Raw genomic sequence first — 20,578 nt, forward strand, 5'->3', positions numbered from 1 at the left:
GAAGCAACCTCCTCACTCTGCCTAATAGTAGGGCCAGCCCTGTTGGGCCATCTTGGTTTTGTTTATGTGTGCCTTTTTTCTTTTAATTCAGAAATTAATTTTAATTTAGAAATTATCCTAGGGAATACCCCAAGTTGTCAAAAGTCACTATCTTATTTTTGGGTTACCTTGTTTCATGTTCAGGCTAAGTTCAACCAAACATAACCATGTAATTTTGTATTAGAGGGAATAATATAATTATAATAATTTTCTAATTTTAGCACTACTGCAAATGTTTGGAGTACTTCACTCAAGCTTGCTCTGGATCCCTGTAAGGATTCTGTTAATCACCTAAAAATATATATGAACGTAATTGTGATTAACCAAACAGAGGTTTTTATTGTATTAACAAAACATTTCAGCTTCCGCCTTCATCAGCTGCTAACATACAAATGCTGCTACCAAGGTGGCACTTACAGAGCTTTGAGGATGGAATGCTCAGAGGGGCTTCATTTGCAGAAGCTAAGTAGTGGTGGTGCTGTCCTCCAGGTTCAGGCCATGTGGTGCCAGTGTGTCCAGAGAGTATATCCAAAAGTTCTCCCTTTTAGTCAATGCATATATATATATATATATATACCCTGATTATCATGGAATACTTGAAACGCACCAGTGTAAACTTAAGTGCTATTTAATTTTGAACCAGTTATTCTCTTTGATCTTTTTTATGCACATGTAATTTTGGAGAAAGAAACATGCTTAGTGCCTGTAAAAATATGGAACCAATGTTATATTTTATATATATTAAGGATATTACTCTTTCAAATGATATATTGGTATTAACTCATCTTTGTTAGTGCAAAGTATAAGCATTAGACTTAACCATTGTCCTCTTGTCTGGTGTAAATAAACTATTTGCAGTAACTCTCTAAACAAGGATTAAATTTATTGGATGCAAGCATCTATTATGTTTATCAATATACAGATGTATTTTTAAAGTTATACAAGTAATATGATAGTTTATTGAAGCCTATTTTAATAGGATGGTGTAATCTGTAAATAACTAAATATTCGTAAGGGTCAAATTTATTCCATTTATTGTAATTATGATTGATTTAAGACTAACTCTTTAGAGATGCATGTACTACTTCATTTGCATGGACAAATGAAGCACTGTTGTTTCAGAAACAGCTCTGTGCTTCCACAAATATGCTCAGTTAAATACTGTGCTTTACTTTTTATATTAATTTAAAATTTGATATATAATCCAGAATAATTTACTCATGAACATTATTTGCTGCCTGATTAAATGAGTGATTGTGATTTTTTTAAAATTGCTCTGTGTATATAGTACATAGTTCTTTGACAGTGTAGATTCAAAACAGGTGTATGACCACTGCAATATGTTGTGCAAAATCAATTGTACAGGACAGCTCTTGATGGCAGTTGGAAGATTTTAATGAACTTAATTTTAATGTTGTTCTGTGTGAAACTAAACCAGAGTGACCCAGATGTTTCTATCATTCAGCAACTAATATAATAGATATGAAAGATTTGAATATCAAGTCACATTATATTCATGTGTGATTTAGCTAGTCCACAAACTCTATTTACAATTTTCTTTTATTGTTTAAAATTTTCTCTCCATAAATGTCTTGCATTTATGTAGAGCAGAACCCTCTTGCACCCAATTTATTACTTACAGAAAAGAAATACATATCTTATTGTAAGTTTGTAGAACATCTCAGGAAATGCCCACTATTGCATAAAATAACTATAGCTTTATTCTAAAAACAGTTTAGAGACCATCAATAAGAAAAAACCCTTGTTTGATTTTTTATGTCAGTGTCTTTTTATGGTAACCATTTTGTGTACAACTAGCACTCTATGTGCTTCTGTCTGACCCAGTGCATGCATAAGAAGCTACTTATTTCTTGGTATTGTTTGTTTGCTTAAAATGATACCATGTGAAGTTAGTCATATATGTGCAGTTTTTTCTCTTAATGAGCATGCGTGTTCATATCCTGTCACGTGGTTGTTATTTCCTCTACTCAGACTGCTGCTTATAAACACAACACTGTTAACCTTGGCATGCTGCGCTCTGGAGGTTTGTCAGCAATGCATGCGGGCAGAAGCATGACATTAAACTTGCAGACTAAATCTAAATTTGAAAACCAAATGCATCAAGAGCTACCTCTACCGAAAGTAAGTATGAGATAGCCTGCATATATCAGACACCACACAGTAATATTTTTTCATATTCTCCTTCCTCTTCCTTTTTAGCATTTGCATATTATTCATGCTTGTGTCCTATAAGCAAGCAAGCAAACAAAGTTGTTAACACAACTTGCCTATTTTATATCTTTGCTTCTTCAAGTAATTGGCTCACCACGTGACAGTCATGCTGCTTTCTGCTCTTCTGTTACAGACTGATGTGGTCAGTTTTATGTGAACCAGAGGAGCTAGGGGTCATGTTTCATGTTGCAGATGGTTGATTATGTTGATGGTGTTAGAATCGTATGGATGTTTCATGTCAGCACAGATCCGCCACAAATTGTTGTTTAGGATGACATCTTAGGGCCTACTGGTCTTATAGTTCAGTGGCCTATTTAAAGACTGGCTTACAATCAAAATAGTTCAAATGAAAATTGTGTCCTGTTTACACCTTTTATTTTAATAGTGCATTTCTTTATGTAGACCATTGTAAAAGCAGATAAATGTTGTATGTAAATATATGTATGTTTGGTTTTTTTAAGCCTCTGAGGTAATCCAGTTGGAACATACCTCAGTAACATTTTGCAAAGTGTTTCTGGATGAAGCTCTAATTCATCAAAGAGAATTCATGACTACAATTAGGCCTGTTTATTGATTGTGCAGGTGATATATGTAAGATGATAGAAAACATGAGTAATGTTCTTTTGTCTCTGAGTGTGAAACCTAACATGTAAAAGACCAAATGTTCCTCACTATTATTGAGAGGAGAATATGACATAGTATGTCTAAATTGCAGCAGCATAGACTAAATATTAAGTAATGTCATAGTAGTCATTCATAAATTCAGTCATAACCTCTAGCAAGGATTACACAGTGAAAACAGTAGTCACGGAAATGTGCAAGACTGTTTGCCAGACTGGAGTAGAGGACGCTCTGTTGACAGGGATGATCCTCCCTCTGGGAGTGACAGACAGGGTCCTTTCCAATCTTCTGCCTCCTCTCCAGGGGGAGGAGGCATCCCTCTCACGAGACTGACCTTGTGTGTGTGTCTAACAGGACATGGGTTTGGCTTGCTCTACAGCCCTTTCCTGTCTGTGTGGATATTGTTTTGTCTCTGCAAGACCTCTCCTGCTTGTTGTGCTGTGTGAGATCATTCCCCGTTCCCTTCTTTCTTCCTATGTCCCCTTGGGCTTTGGTTTAGATTCCATTCTCTCCTATTCCCCTGCTGTTCTGGGGTTGGGGGAGGGAGGGGTGCAGGCTTTGTGGGTGTGGATGACTTCTTTTGGACTTTATTTTATTGGGCCTGGAATATAGGGGCAATGGTAGGCTATGTTGATTAGCAGATGGTCCTTACACTCCTTTCTTGCTGTCTATGTTGTGGGCATAACTGATTTTGGCAGGAACACCATTTTAGATCACGGTTGGCTTCTAAGAGCTTTTTTAGCAGGAACACCATTTTGTTTCTGTCCCACTTCTCCTGCCTTCATAGTTTTTTTGAAGGGAGAGCCATTTTGAAAGGTGTTTTTCCATTCACTCTCTGCTTTACCACATGTCCCCCTTTTTTCCAGTTGCAGCGTGTGGGGGTGTTTTGGTCTTTACTGCTGCCTTGCAGCTTGCTCCAGCCTTCTTGGAGGAGGAGGCCTGGAGTGCAGTTGCACAGAGGGTAGATTTTGTGTGTGTGTGTAGTCTCTGTCCCCACCCTCTCATCCTCTGGGTGGTCTAGAATTGTGTGGCAGCAGCAGGCAGTGCCCGCCAATAGGCTAACAGATGAGTTGGCCTATGGTCACTGGGGAAGGGGCTGGCTTTAGAGGTTGCTTCTTGTCATGAGGTTAATAGGCAGGAGTACCTCTCTTCATGCTCTGCACAAGGTTACCCCTTTTCTGGGGTTTGCTAGCCTTCTCATATCCTGGACCTTTACTCAGTCTTTCTGAGTGGCTGCCTGCTTCCTTTCACCTCTGTTCTCCTGTAGAGGTGGGGAGGCATTTGCTTGATATTTGCTTCACTTCTTGAACATAACACTGGTCAACACTAATTTTATTGCCAATGATGTTTGATCGATTTTAGGGTACCTTTGTGTCGCTGATTCCGAATATGGCATCGGTTTTGCTAGATTGGCTCTAATTTTTGAGATAATGGATGCCCCCATTGAAAAACAACAAATTCAAAAAATTTAATGGTCAGGCATAGCCTACCCACAAATGACATGGAAACTGTCTCAAATCATACAAAAGTAAACACATGAAATACCTAATGGCGTTGTATTCAGTACAATAACATTAAAACAAAGTAAGCTGATTCAGATAATCACAATTAATGCATAGAAAAACGCTGTGTGTATGATTTTCTTTTATGTGGGGCATCAGGACAATCACGTTGGAGGCTCCAGCAGTAGTCTGCCATCATGTGTCTGTCCCATCTGCCTTGATACCTTTCCTCCATCACCTTTATACCCTGATGGAACCTCTCCCCTTGTTCCTCACTAAAATCACCAAGATTATCCAGAAATCTGTCTAAGTGGCTATGGAGATAGTGTACCTTTATGCTCATATTAGTACCCAAATGTTTAAAGTTAGCAAGCATGTTTTGCACCAATTCTTCATAATTTGTGGTTACCCAAGAAGTTCTTGACAACTGAGACATAACTGCACCAGGCAGAAGCTTCAACATCATTCATAAATTTAGTGAAATTTAAATCATTGATGAGTTTATGAATTTTAGAACCATCAAAGATTCCTGCTTTTAGTTTTTCCATAGTCCAAGGAACGATCTACAAATGTATTTGAAGCAATCACCATCTTTGTCCAAGGCCTTAACAAATTGCTTCATCAGTCCAAGCTTGATATGGAGTGGTGGGAGATGATTTTTTCTCTGTCAACCAATGGCTTGTTAATGATGTTCGCTGCACCTACAGTCATGTGTTCCCTTGAAGGCCATGTCACTTTTTTCCAATGATCTCGCTTTGCCCTACTATCCCACAAGCAGATGAAACAAGGGTACTTCGTGTATCCGCTTTGCTGCCCAAGCAAGAAGTTCACCATCTTTAGATCAACACAAATAGACCACTGGTGCTCATGATAGCAGAGCTTCTGCAAGACCATTTTGATATTTTCATATTCTTCTTTAAGTTTTGTTGAGTGAGCAATTGGAAGAGATGCATAGCAGTCACCATTGTGCAATAAAACACATTTCAAGCTTCTGGTGGAGCTGTCTATAAAAAGCCGCCAATCTTCTGGTTGATATTCCAGTAGTCCCATTTGGAGAAGAAGTCCAGGAATGTTATTGCAGTATACAAGTTCTTCATCTTGGCTGAAGTATGGAAGAAATCCCTCCTCTCTTGTCCGATAAGCTGTTATGTTAGCTTCCTGCTGTAGACAGTTCTTTTCCATTAGCCTGGATGCTAAAAGTTCAGATGCTTGCTTTGACAGACAGAGGTCTCGTATCAGATCATTGAGTTCTTTTTGGGAGAACTGCTCAGGTGTTGAAAAGCTTTCTTCATATCCACTTCCAGGGCTACCACCTGTGCTACACTCCACGTCCAGCATTTCTTCAACATCAGGGAGAAACGTAGAGATCAACCTCAAAAGCCTGTTTTTGTTGGGAGGACTGGATTTCATTAATTTATGAGAAAAGGTCCAGGCAGCAATGCCGGACGGACTTCCGAACAAGCTCTATCTGATTAATGCGACACGTTTATCTTTTCTTCAAAGAGAAAACGGACTAACAGGCAAGCACCCTTCTTTCTATCTTTTTTTTTTACTTGGTTTAAATTGTTGCAGCAAAAAGAGATTTGTCAAATGAATCAGCTTTAAAGAACTTCTGGGTGAGCTATAACTCTTCTCTGTTATTCACGAAATTAACAGCTTATCTCTGCTTCTATTGCAAAAAGCTGTCCTGGAAGTGCATTCTAAAGATATAAACAGAAGAGGGATTTCTATTCCGAGGAGAAAAATAAAAAATATGAACTTTGGAACATTATATTGTCTGGGACTATTCTCTTTTTGGTCTATTTTATTTTGACGAATCTGCTTCTTCACGACGCCACTAACTGTTTTGATGCTGGCAACTAAATTTGTTTTGTATTCTTGAACATAGAGAGATAAGGCAGGCTGCTCTGTTTATACTGTGATGTCATCAAGCCTGGAATATTAACCCAATTGTTGCTGAAATAAGAAGTGGTTCTTCTTTATTTTTGTTTTGTTTTGTTTTGGTGGTTTTAAAAATGGCAATCAAGAAAGTGGCTGAGAATCTGGAAGTAATTATGTTTCAGAAAATAATGGATGAGATTGAGATAACGAAACAAACCCTGCGACAGGGCAGTAAGGAGCTGAAAATTGAACTGAGCAAAATGACGCAGGAGCTTAAAGAAATAGGGGATCCTGTGAGAGAGGAGAATGAGATCAGAGATGAGAAAAGAAAAAATAAAGGGAAGATACAAGCCCTGGAGATTGGAACAAATGTGGAATTGGAAAAAGATCTGGAGTTTATGGATATTAGAAATAAAATCTACTGTTTGGAATTTAACGTTATCTCTGAAGAAATTAATGAAGATATTAGAGATAAAGTTATCAATGGCTTGGATAATTTTCTGGACTGGAATGACGTGATGGAGCTTGATATAGAGAAAATCTATGGAATTAACTGCAGCCATGTTACAATGGAAAAACTCTCAAGAGATGAGCCAGTGCATTTTGTAAAAAAGAAGAACAGAGATATGACTTTACAACAATATTTCAGCAACTTATTCAGAATCGATGGCAAGAAAATATTTGGGATAGAGGAAATTCCCATCAGACTCTTATTATATGACTATGGCTATGACAGCAAGATTATTATGGAATACTGATAATGGAAGATTGGATACTGAAATTACTGGACTTAACAGGACTATTGAAGATGGAAGATGGAATTAATATGGATAATGGAATAATGGCTATTGAAATTATTGAACCTAACAGATTTTGATGAGATGGATTAATCGATATGTTTATTTGGACTATGGTTATGACAATAAGATTATTATTATTATTAACGTGATGGGTTAATCGACATGTTTATTTGGAGAAAAATTGATAAGATATATTTCTTAAAGAATTGAAACCTCTCTTTGACTTTTTGTGGAAAGAATAAAGTAATGTTTATGAGATTTGATGATTAATTAAGATAACTACTGGAGGAAAGTGATTTTATAATATAATTTAAGAGACAGGATTGTTATATATTGTAGACCTATAACTGATCTGCGACAAATGGGAAGTCAACATTTTATTTTTTTGTTTAATCATTTTTGTTTTGTTTTGTTTTTTGTCTTTGAATGTTTTATGATTTTGTTTTGTTTGTTTTATGAAAATTTGAATAAAAATTATTGTAAAAAAAAAAACATCTGACAATGGAAGGTCAGGCAGTGAGGTAAACACTGGTATGGGAACGTCTTCGCTGTGTGGCACAGGTCACCTTGCTGAGTCCAAATCAGGATACTCCCACTTATGTTTCTTGTAGCGATTGAAGCCTTTCACATTCACAACACAAAAATAACAATCATCGTGATGATTTTGCAGCTCTCTCCACACCATAGGCACACCAAAGTTTAAACGTTTCCTTTCTCCATTTTTCCACTGTCGTAGGCACTCTACACAGGTTTTGCAAACCTTATGGGGAGCCCAAGACTTATCTTGATCTCCAAGCTTCACTCCAAAATAAGCAAGATTTGCTTGTTTTACAGTCAGTGATGTTTTTTCTTTGTTTTTGCAGAGTGTATTCGCCACAAATGTAGCAGAATGCATTAGGATTGTTTAAGCAGCCTCTTCGTGACGAACTCATATTCCTCTCCAAAAAAAAAAAAGTATCAGTATGATATTATATGCAATGGATAAACTTGCAAAACAATGTGCAAGAGTAAAAAGACAGACCAAACCCTGCTGCATATGTCAGCGCTACAGGTCGTATTGGGGTACAATCGTCATTTGAGGGGTATCCATTATCTCAAAAACTAGAGCCAATTCGGCAAAACTAATGTCATTTTTGGATTTAGCACCCCCAAAATACTCTAAAGTCATTCAAACATCCTTGGCAACTAAAAAAAAATTTTTTTTTTGTTGGGCATTGGTGTGGGCATGGGGCAATGGAACCCCTGGGTCTGGTTGCTCAAGGGAATAAGATTTCTGACTCACATGAGTCTGTGGTCTCTGGGTTGAGGCATAGTGTGTGTCTCAGTGACTTCTGCGTTATCGAGACCTGTCCAAGATGTGGCAGAGGTCTCAGTTATTGGTGGCCAACACAGGAAGCTCCTACCAACTAGGGAGTTTCCAAGGTCTTTTTCATGGTTGCGGACTGGTATCTCTCAGGGACTCAAAGAAGCCATTCTGCCACATTCCAGTCTACCTTAGGTGATCATTGAGAAGGGGCCCTTTCTGCAGAAGAGCTTGAGGCGGTTGCTCCGCAAGAACACTTGTTCCTCCTGATGTTCTCTTACCTCTTTGGCGAGAGCACACAGAGTGTTGCAGTTTTTCGTGGAGGTGTCTTTGGCTGAGGCTGCCAGGAATCCTCCGGTTTCTGAGGCTTGCAATACCTTTCCTGAGGCTGCCACTAAACAGGCCACGGTGCCCTTTCACCAGTCATTTGAGGATATTTGGAATGTGGAATGGGTGCTTCCCAATAAGTCTAACAATGTTCCCAAACTACCAGGTGGCATTGCATAAGAACATAAGAACATAAGAAGAGCCTGCTGGATCAGGCCAGTGGCCCATCTAGTCCAGCATCCTGTTCTCACAGTGGCCAACCAGGTGCCTGGGGGAAGCCCGCAAGCAGGACCCGAGTGCAAGAACACTCTCCCCTCCTGAGGCTTCCGGCAACTGGTTTTCAGAAGCATGCTGCCTCTGACTAGGGTGGCAGAGCACAGCCATCATGGCTAGTAGCCATTGATAGCCCTGTCCTCCATGAATTTGTCTAATCTTCTTTTAAAGCCATCCAAGCTGGTGGCCATTACTGCATCTTGTGGGAGCAAATTCCATAGTTTAACTATGCGCTGAGTAAAGAAGTACTTCCTTTTGTCTGTCCTGAATCTTCCAACATTCAGCTTCTTTGAATGTCCCCAAGTTCTAGTATTATGAGAGAGGGAGAAGAACTTTTCTCTATCCACTTTCTCAATGCCATGCATAATTTTATACACTTCTATCATGTCTCCTCTGACCCGCCTTTTCTCTAAACTAAAAAGCCCCAAATGCTGCAACCTTTCCTCGTAAGGGAGTCGCTCCATCCCCTTGATCATTCTGGTTGCCCTCTTCTGAACCTTTTCCAACTCTATAATATCCTTTTGGAGATGAGGCGACCAGAACTGTACACAGTATTCCAAATGCGGCCGCACCATAGATTTATACAACGGCATTATGATATCGGCTGTTTTATTTTCAATACCTTTCCTAATTATTGCTAGCATGGAATTTGCCTTTTTCACAGCTGCCGCACACTGGGTCGACATTTTCATCGTGCTGTCCACTACAACCCTGAGGTCTCTCTCCTGGTCGGTCACCGCCAGTTCAGACCCCATGAGCGTATATGTGAAATTAAGATTTTTTGCTCCAATATGCATAATTTTACACTTGTTTATATTGAATTGCATTTGCCATTTTTCCGCCCATTCATTCAGTTTGGAGAGGTCTTTTTGGAGCTCTTCGCAATCCCTTTTTGTTTTAACAACCCTGAACAATTTAGTGTCGTCAGCAAACTTGGCCACTTCACTGCTCACTCCTAATTCTAGGTCATTAATGAACAAGTTGAAAAGTACAGGTCCCAATACCGATCCTTGAGGGACTCCACTTTCTACAGCCCTCCATTGGGAGAACTGTCCGTTTATTCCTACTCTCTGCTTTCTGCTTCTTAACCAATTCCTTATCCACAAGAGGACCTCTCCTCTTAATTCCATGACTGCTAAGCTTCCTCAGAAGCCTTTGGTGAGGTACCTTGTCAAACGCTTTTTGAAAGTCTAAGTACACTATGTCCACTGGATCACCTCTATCTATATGCTTGTTGACACTCTCAAAGAATTCTAATAGGTTACTGAGACAGGACTTTCCCTTGCAGAAGCCATGCTGGCTCTGCTTCAGCAAGGCTTGTTCTTCTATGTGCTTAGTTAATCTAGCTTTAATAATACTTTCTACCAGTTTTCCAGGGACAGAAGTTAAGCTAACTGGCCTGTAATTTCCGGGATCCCCTCTGGATCCCTTTTTGAAGATTGGCGTTACATTTGCCACTTTCCAGTCCTCAGGCACGGAGGAGGACCCAAGGGACAAGTTACATATTTTAGTTAGCAGATCAGCAATTTCACCTTTGAGTTCTTTGAGAACTCTCGGGTGGATGCCATCCGGGCCCGGTGATTTGTCAGTTTTTATATTGTCCATTAAGCTTAGAACTTCCTCTCTCGTTACCACTATTTGTCTCAGTTCCTCAGAATCCCTTCCTGCAAATGTTAGTTCAGGTTCAGGGATCTGCCCTATATCTTCCACTGGGAAGACAGATGCAAAGAATTCATTTAGCTTCTCTGCAATCTCCTTATCGTTCTTTAGTACACCTTTGACTCCCTTATCATCCAAGGGTCCAATTGTCTCCCTAGATGGTCTCCTGCTTTGAATGTATTTATAGAATTTTTTGTTGTTGGTTTTTATGTTCTTAGCAATGTGCTCCTCAAATTCTTTTTTAGCATCCCTTATTGTCTTCTTGCATTTCTTTTGCCAGAGTTTGTGTTCTTTTTTATTTTCTTCATTCGGACAAGACTTCCATTTTCTGAAGGAAGACTTTTTGCCTCTAAGAGCTTCCTTGACTTTGCTCGTTAACCATGCTGGCATCTTCTTGGCCCTAGCGGTACCTTTTCTGATCTGCGGTATGCACTCCAGTTGAGCTTCTAATATAGTGTTTTTAAACAACTTCCAAGCATTTTCGAGTGATGTGACCCTCTGGACTTTGTTTTTCAGCTTTCTTTTTACCAATCCCCTCATTTTTGTGAAGTTTCCTCTTTTGAAGTCAAATGTGACCGTGTTGGATTTTCTTGGCAATTGGCCAGTTACATGTATGTTTAATTTAATAGCACTGTGGTCACTGCTCCCAATCGGTTCAACAACACTTACATCTCGCACCAGGTCCCGGTCCCCACTGAGGATTAAGTCCAGGGTTGCCGTCCCTCTGGTCGGTTCCATGACCAACTGATCTAGGGAATAGTCATTTAGAATATCTAGAAACTTTGCTTCTTTGTCATGACTGGAACACATATGCAGCCAGTCTATGTCCGGGTAGTTGAAGTCACCCATTACTACCACATTTCCTAGTTTGGATGCTTCCTCAATTTCATATCTCATCTCAAGGTCTCCCTGAGCATTTTGATCAGGGGGACGATAGATCGTTCCCAGTATTAAGTCCCTCCTGCATCCTGCCTGATAAGGTAAAGCAGCCCCTTGGATTTCCTTCAGTGGATCAACTTGTGGCCATTTTGGCATCTAACGCCACCATCCCTCAGAAAGGGAAGGGACCCAGGAGATCCTTGTGATAAGCACGTTGAAGGGGCTCTTCTACATAGCTTTGAGGTGAACACTGTGGCCTCTAGGGCTGTGGGGCGGCCTCCTCAATTTCACTAGGTCTGTTTTCATGTGGGTTGAGGAATTGGAAGCTATTGAGGATGTTTGCAAATTCCTCAACTATTCTTTGAAAAGGATCTCTCATGCTTTTGCGTTGTCAGTGGATGCCTCACTGGAACTTTTTCAGTTTTCCGCTAGGTCGATGACAGCTGCTATGGTGGCTAGGTGAAACATTTGGCTCAAACCATGGGAGGTAGATCAGGCCTCTCAGCAGAAATTGGTCGGCCTCCCATTCTCTGGCTCACAGCTTTTCAGAGATTCACTTGAAAAGCATTTGGTTGAGACAAAGGACAGGAAAGTCAAGAAAGAAGACTGGAAGGGGCAGCAAAATGCCTTCCTTTTGCAAAGCCCACAGAGTATACTCATTTCAAGGCCCACTGGGGGAGGTGGCAGACAGTCTGTATCTAAGCAGGCCATTGGTCTCTCCCCCTCCTCTTCTAGGTTATCTAAAGGTGCTAAGGAGCCCACCTCCACTAGACGCTGCCAGGGGTCTAGATCAGCTTTCTGTGGGTGCTTGGCTTCTGCACGGATGGGTGGCACAGCATCATTTTGGGCAGGTGAGTGCTGGATGCTGTTGCAGCCAGCTAGGAGCTGGGGTTCTCTAGGACTCCATACAACAGGTTTGTTCCAAATCCAAGATCTCAGAAACCCAACAAGCACCAGAACTACAGGAAGTCCTTTGACTATACCATAGCCATTTGTATGATAAAACCGATGCCTGCTTCGCAGGAGAGTTGTGAAGTTTGTTCAGTCTTTTTCTTGGTGCCCAAGGAAAATGGTGGCATCAGGGCCCTCTTGGGCTTCAGCTGACTCAACAAAGGTTGGCTGCCCACCTGTGCACCAGAGGGATCTCTCTTCATCCCTGTCTGGATGATATTCTGGTCCAGGCTTTGTCCTGGGAATGGTGTCTCCAGGATACACGGGTGACCCTTTGGTGCCTGCAGGATCTGGGTTTTGTGGTCAACATGGACAAGAGCTTCCTCACTCCCAAGCAATCTGTAATTGGCTCGGCAGGACTTCCACAGTCACAGTTGCGCCTCAGGTATTTGCCTAGGTGGTATATCAGTTCAGCCACCTGGTGAGGGTCCTGTTCATCACTGCAGAAAATGTTCATATGGTGGCGTTCATCTCCAGGTTCCCATATGATGGCACATAGGGAGTAGACACACTGGAAGTGTCCTAGCCCAAGAAACTCCTTCATGTGTTTCCTCTCTTCTCGGTCCAACACACATTGCAGAGGAGGCATCACTTCAAGGCAGAAATGATCCTGATAGCATCCTATTGGCCTCACCATCTGTGGTTTCCAGATCTGCTCAACCTGTTTGTGTAGGAGAATTCTAGTGAGGAAGGACCTGTTTTGGCAGGACCCAGGGCATCACTCTTGGCCAGATCTCTTCCAGCTGACAACTTGAAGGTTGAAGGGGCGTGGCTGATTCAGCTGGATGTTCTGGGGGTGTTCTTGAGACCCTGTTTTCCTCCTACTGGGCCTTCAGAAATAGGGTATAGTCATTAATATGTCATGTTTTTCTATCCTGGCACGTCATGTCGTGGTGAACTCTACCTCTTGGGTTAAATAACTGCTTGGATTTCTCCAGGCTGGAGTGGAGAAAGGCTTGAGCTGTAACACTATCAAACACCAGGCGGCAGCATTCAGCAGTGTTCTGGCCAGTCTTGGGGGCCCGGTGCTTTCTTCACTCCCCCTGTACTTCATTATTGGAGTAAGTCTTAAGTTGCTGCAGATGGTCCCTAGGTTTCCTAACTAGAGCCTCAATTGGGTCATTTTTGCTGTTATGGGGCTGCCCTTTTGAACCAATGGCAACTTGTTCCTTTAAACTGCTAGCATTCAAGATGTTTTTTTTCTGGTGGCTATCATCTTGGCTAGATGCATTTTGGAAATGGGTGCTCTGTCTGGTTGGTGCTGAGACCTGATCCTTCATTCATTCCAAAGATAAACTTGGTGCTCCACCTTTTCTAGGAGGTAGTGTTACCCTGGATGTCCTTCATGTCCTTCGGTTCTACTTAAATAAAACCCAGGAAATCTGAAGATTGGAATTCCTGTTTGTTTCTTTGCAGGGCCGTCAATGAAGTTCCCACCTCTTTTATTGCTAGTTGGTTCAGAGAGGCTATTGGGATGGCCTATGAGAACTTAGGTAAGCAGCCTCCAGCAGAGGTACTGGCTCACTCACTGAGGAAAGCGGCTACCTCGGCTGCATGCTGAGGTGGGTTTCCCATTGTAGACATTTATAAGGAAGCTACCTGGGACTCTGTGCATATCCTTTTAAGTCACTATCATATGGATGTGTTTTCTTTTTCTGACACTGTATTCAGAAGGAGGGTATTGCAAGGGGTTGTTCTTACTTAGGCACATTGCAGAGGAAGCCGCCCTAGAATGGGCTGCTTTGTTACATCCCTATCAACAGAGTGTCCTTCAGTCTGGCAAAAGCAGCATTTTACTTACTGTGAATTGCTATTTGCAGACTGGAGTGGAGGACACTCGGCCCACATCTCATTTCCTCTGCTTGGTGGGTGCTTTGTTGGATAGTCATCTCTGAGTTGAAGTGGATTGTGGATGGGCAGACTCTGAGTTTCTGTATTTACAGTTTTGTATTACTGGGTTTCCTGTGTGTTTGGGGTATTTTGTGTGTGTCATTTGGTGGGGGTTGAGAAGTCATCTTGCTCTGCCAGCTGGTCTGGTGAGAGGGATGGCTCCTCCCCCTGGAGAGGAGGCAGAAGACTGGGACGGACCCTGCCTGTCACTCCCAGAGGATCATCCCTGTCAGAGTGTCCTCCACTCCAGTCTGCAAATAGCAATTCACGGTAAGTAAAATTCCCACTTTTTCTTTGATGGTACAGCTATCTAAGCACTTTTGGTGCAGGGTTTGGTGAAGGACATTTTTTCCAACATGTAGAGTGTCCCTCTAGTCCTAATTAAATGATTCCACGATTAACACTTCTTTGATAGGAAAAAATGTACTATATCAATCTAGTTTGAGGGTTGCATGTACCATAAAAATAAAATGCCTGGGGAAGGTATTAAGTATGACACCATTTGCAAGTAAAAAAAAAATCATTTAATTCTTTTCCAGTAAAATAATATAGTTACAATCGGGATCAATAGTATCCCACAATGTAAAGTATTCACTTACAAAAACAGTCTAATTGACTACACAGTTTTTGTAAATATTAAGCCTATTGTGCTATTAAAATACGTATAACATAACTACATAAGATAACAGTGCAGTAATCGAGCTGAGAATTAACTGTAGCAAACAAATCTCACAAATCTTGCAACCATGGCACATGCTATATGAGCAGCATATGCAACATTTGACAAGTACCGTATATTCCGGCGTATAAGACGACTTTTTAACCCAGGAAAATCTTCTCAAAAGTTGGGGGTCGTCTTATACGCCGGGTGAAATGGCGGCCGCAAAAAACGGCGGGAAAATTGGCCAATCAGAGAAGCTTGGGGTGATAAAGAAGCAGTGGCGGTCATAGGAACGCACCAGCAAGCACAAAACAGTCTCAAACCAAAACTCTGGGGCCGCTGGGCTGCGAGAGCACGATTGGGCTCAGCAAACGAGGGAAAGAATGAGCCGCAGCTGCGGGCTCTAAAGGCAGTTGCGGTAGGCTTAAGATGCCGCAGACGAGCCGGGGGAGGCGGAGCAACCCCCCCAGATAGGGGCTCTGACACAGAGCCGCAGCTGCAGGCTCTGGAGCTGCCGTGAAAAAGGTAAAGTGGCAGCAATACTGAGAGCAGCAGCCGCAAGCTCTCAGTTAATTCTAGGTGGCTTGCTGAAGGGGGGAGAACCGCAGCCGCGGTCTCCCGTAACGTCACTGAGCTTCAGGAGGCAAAGGAAGCCGTATGCACAGGCTTCTTATGTAAGTAAGCCAAAGAAGTCAGGAAAAAATGCCGCGGAGCGGGCCAGGAAGCCGTGATCGCAAGCTCCTGATTAGAGCTGCGTCAGCCGCCAGAGAACAAAAGGAACTGCAGCCGCAGCCTCCCTGAAAGCCATAGGCAATTTACTGGGGGAAAAAATGAAAGGAGCCGCAGCCGCGGTCTCCCTGAGAGCCGTTAGGGAATTTCCTTCCTTTCAGCTTTAGAGTGAATTAGGAAAAGTTTAATCCACTTGCACTGTTTTATGTTTACATGTTTGATGACAAACAGCCTTATGTTTATAAGTGACAGTTTTCCTGCTAAGTACCTGCATGTCATAAGCAGGGGTAGTCTTATACGGCGAGTATATCCCAAACTCTATATTTTAACTGGAAAAGTTGGGGGTCGTCTTATACGCCCAGTCGTCTTATACGCCGGAATATACGGTATATGATAAAGCAGTTACATGATGCACATTGTTGCTGTGACTTTTAATTTCTAGAGGTTTACAATGGTTTTATCAAATCCAGACCTAATAGGAAGAGACATCTCTTGGGATGTTCATTGTGAGTGTCCACGTAATATAGACATTTAAGCAGGTAATAACTACTACAATTGAAAAAGAAAAAAAGCCATTAGCTATTGTTTGATCATGCATTTAGAAGAGTCAATGGAAGCCATCTGGTACCAAATGTCCACACCACTCAGTTTTTATTATAATAAAGAATGCCATCAGACTTTGATTTGTTGTGTGAGCTCACTGTATCATTATACACTAAAGAAAGGAGAACCACTGCCCTTCCTTTCTTTGGCATATAATTTATAAGTATCACATCTTGAAAACTGAAGATGCTGGTACTGACACTTCAGGATTTGTGGGTAAGGAACTCTGGGGAAATTTCTGCCCCACCTCATGTGCTAATCAGTGTAATTTTTTCTTAAATTTTTCTCCAGTGTGCCACTAGCTATCAGTTATTATATTCCATCCAGAATTTTAAATGTGTCATTAGCTTCTCGACTCTTGTCTGGCCTAGTTTTTGAGCTGTTGGGCCTGTCTGATTACAAAGATGCCTAAGGCAATATTAAACAACACATTTTGCAAAGGTCTTCCTGTAAACTTAGGAACATTGACTGAAAATTGCCATTAAGTTTGACCACTTCCCGAGGTGAGGGTGCAGGCTGCTTGCGAACATAATGCAATTGCAGTCAAAATGTCCCAAAAGCAGCATCAGCAAGTATTGTTCAACATGAACTCTGTAAATAGCTATGGGGGGTAGTTTTGCTTGGCTACAGGGAAGATTCCAACTGAGAAAAATATTTTTAAAATTCATGTTTGTAAACCTTTGGTGTTCTCCTGACCCAAGTACCATATATAGTGATACTAAGGAAAGTAAGTAATTTGTATGTATATATCTTCTATGCTGCTCTCTCACAAGTTGAAACATCTGTACCTAAAGAGTAATTAAAATAGTAAACAGCGTTTTACAGGATTGCTTTAACACCTAGCACCTTATATGCATAGTTTTCAGTTTTCTCAAATATTCCAGCAAGGTAGAATTGACTCCAAAACCTGTAAGAATAAAAACTTCAGTTTTTCACTAAGTCTTTGCAGGCCTGAATGGCAATTCATCTATTGTTGTGGCTGAGGAACATCTGGAGTTGTAGAAGACTGACAAAATAGTTTTATGAAAAATTTCAGCGCTGTGAGGTACATTTGACCCCACCTATCAGTGGATGTTTAAAAGTAAAATTTTTCCAAACCAACCTTGTATTGAGCTACAAATATGCATGTAATTCATAATTCAGGATACCATATTTACTACTAATCAACCTTTACCATTTTGACATTTGATAAATGTATTCTACTAACTTGCAAGCTATCATGTTTTCTTGTTCCTTAAAGCTATAACAATGCCTGCTACACTGGCAATTAAAACAGAGATGTGTATAATTTCAAAATTAGCAACATTTGTGATCTTCCTTTCATTTTATTTCCAAGATCCATTCCAATGTATGCAAGCATATTTCCTTCTCAGTTTACTGAAGGTCCTGGGGTGTTGCTGGAATAGGCTAATACCCTGTGTATATAAAGAAATAATCAGTGTCTATGACTCACTCCATTATTGCCATCTTTAGCAGTCTGATATATTCCAGAATAAAATCTTGTTTCTGTGCATAAGGCGAACTAGATATCCATCCACTAATGGATTAAGACTTCCTTCTGCCCAGAAAAGACAAGGAACCATGTGATCTGCTTTTGTAGACTTTTGCCTCCCTGTTGCTCTCTCTCCCCCCAGTTTAGTCCTTTGCCTCACCTGGAACAGAGCTCTTCCTCATCTAATCTATTTCCAATTTGTCCTGCTTCTTATCTTCAGATTTTTCCTTTTAGACTACTCATTCTTTTTCTCCTGCATCTCTATTTTTTTAAAAAAAACTTTTCTTCTGAAGGATATGATCAAGCCTCTTCTCCTCTAGTCCTGGCTAAATACTCTCAGCAGCCCTTCATTCCAGAAATGTCTCCCTCTTAGGAAAATTCATCTTCTGGGAACCTTCTTCCATTACAAGAATCTGGGAGAGCAGAAAGAGGATGAAGAGATGACAGTGTCTCAGAGGAGAAATTGTTCTGCAACAAGGACCTTCTACTTTAATTAACGAGAAGTATTGCTTCCCTGGGACTCCAGGATCTGTCATCCCAAAATATCCAATGAGGTTATAGGGAGATACCTATGCTTCCAGATGCCAAACAGTCTCCTTACCATATAAGTCCTTGCAGAATGGGCTGCCTGTTTCAGAGAAAAGAGTACCTAGCTGTCACAGAAGCAGTATTGCTTATCTCCTGAATTTATGGAGAAACTAAAGATCCTTGTGAAAGCCCCCATTGCTCAGCTCCTGATCCTCAATAAAAACGATGCAGCCCTTAGGGATTCCATTGAAAGAGAGAAGGTGCCCAATGAGGCTTCAGCTCTTTCCTTTAGGGCCTCCTCCTCTATTTTTGCCATAGCATCTATGCTCTGGCTGGATGATTTACTAGATGATAGTACAAAAAGGCCTTACTCACCTCTACAAAACATTGGCCTTCATAGCAGATAACTCCCTAAACTCTTTCCAATTTGCTGCAAGAACAGCCAGTTCAGTGGGCAGAAGGGTCCTCTGTCTCCAACATTATCAAATGGATGCTTCTTCTTGATCAGATTAGCATCAGCTCTCTTTAAAGTGTCTCTTTTCTTTGGAGAGGACAATATAAAAGAGATCCTTATCAGAAGAAATACCGAAAGTGATGCCTACTTCTTAAAAGGAGAGAGGAGCCAAAGAATCCCCAGTGTAACTATTACATCTTTTGTTCCTGCAGACTTCCTTTTTATTCCAGAGACTCCTGACCTGTCAGGCCACAATAGACCAGAATCAGGTTCTTCATCAAGCCTCATCTTCCAGAAGGTGGGGGGTGATCCCAGTTGTAGCTGGGGGGGCAGGCTGGCTCACTTCCTTCCCACTTGGGAAGTCTTCACTTTTGATGTCTGGGTCCTAAAAATCACCAGGGAGGGCCTCTTTGTGGACCTACACGCCAGACCAAGGAGCAGGTTCCTCCCCTCCCCAGTGTGAAGGTCTCCCAGCAACCAAGTCATCATAGAATCGGCTATCCAGCATCTCCTGCACAGCCATAAAACAGCCCCTTCCAAGGAGCACTTCTTGGTTGTCTGATCAATATTTTTCATAATGCCAAACAAGAGAGGGGAATGAAGATCGATCCTGGATTTAAAGTATGTGCAAGTTTAGAATCCTCCATCAAGAAGCCTTTGAAAATGATGATTATCTCACCTCAATCAACTTAACAGCTGTGTGCTTTCATGAACCAATTGCAGTCTCACAGATTCACCTACAAACGTCTGCACTACCAGTACAAACTCCTGATCTTCCATTTCTCATTAGCACCAGGGATCTTCACCGAACTCAAGGTGCCAGTAGAAGTACACCACTGCCTAGAGGGAATTAACATCTATTATTATTATTATTATTTATTATTTATTGCACTTTTAGACCGCCCTTTAGCGACAAGCTCTCAGGGCAGTGTACAACAAGATAAAAACAGATTAAAATACAGGTGTGGGTACAATACAATATGAAAACATATTTAAAAACAAAATTAAGACAAAAAATTAAAATTAAAATAGATTAAATTTAAAATTTAACATTTAAAATGCCTGGGCAAAGAGGTAGGTCTTTACCTGGCGCCGAAAAGATAATAAGGAAGGCGCCAGGCGTATCTCGTCAGGGAGGGCATTCCATAATTCGGGGGCCACCACTGAGAAGGCCCTAGCTCTAGTTATTGCTCTCCGGGCCTCCCTATGCGTTGGAACCCGGAGAAGGGCCTTCGACGTCGAGTGCAGCGACCGGGTAGGTACATAGCAGGAGAGGTGTTCCGTCAGGTATTGCGGTCCGATGCCGTTAAGGGCTTTATAGGTAAGAACCAACACTTTGAATCTGGTCCGGAAACATATTGGTAGCCAGTGCAGCTGGGCCAGGACAGGTGTTATATGGTCAGATTTTTTAGACCAAGTAAGAACTCTGGCCGCAGCATTCTGCACCAGCTGAAGTTTCCGAACCGTCTTCAAAGGTAGCCCTACGTAGAGTGCATTACAGTAGTCCAATCTAGAGGTTACCACAGCATGGATAACTGTGGTGAGGTTCTCCCTGTCCAGATAGGGTCGTAGTTGGGCTACCAGCCGAAGCTGGTAGAACGCATTCTGTGCCACCGAGGCTACTTGCACCTCCAGTGACAGGAGCGGATCTAATAAGACCCCCAAACTACGGACCTGCTCCTTTAGGGGGCGTGTGACCCCATCTAGGGCAGGTCGGACATCAACCATCCGGGCAGAGAGCCCCTCCACCAACA

The 20,578-nt window shown here is 41.6% G+C and overlaps 1 protein-coding gene across 1 annotated transcript in view; it reads left to right on the forward strand.

The window, feature by feature from the left end:
• LRRC7 (leucine rich repeat containing 7) overlaps nucleotides 1-20,578 on the forward strand; it is a 436,741-nt gene that overhangs the window by 375,177 nt on the left and 40,986 nt on the right. The window contains exon 22 of the mRNA XM_061633412.1: nucleotides 2,032-2,181. Coding sequence (XP_061489396.1) covers nucleotides 2,032-2,181 — 150 coding nt within the window. The remainder of the gene's footprint in view (nucleotides 1-2,031; nucleotides 2,182-20,578) is intronic.

The sequence above is a fragment of the Rhineura floridana genome, chromosome 6, assembly GCF_030035675.1.
Source record: "Rhineura floridana isolate rRhiFlo1 chromosome 6, rRhiFlo1.hap2, whole genome shotgun sequence".
NCBI classification, from domain to species: domain Eukaryota; kingdom Metazoa; phylum Chordata; class Lepidosauria; order Squamata; family Rhineuridae; genus Rhineura; species Rhineura floridana.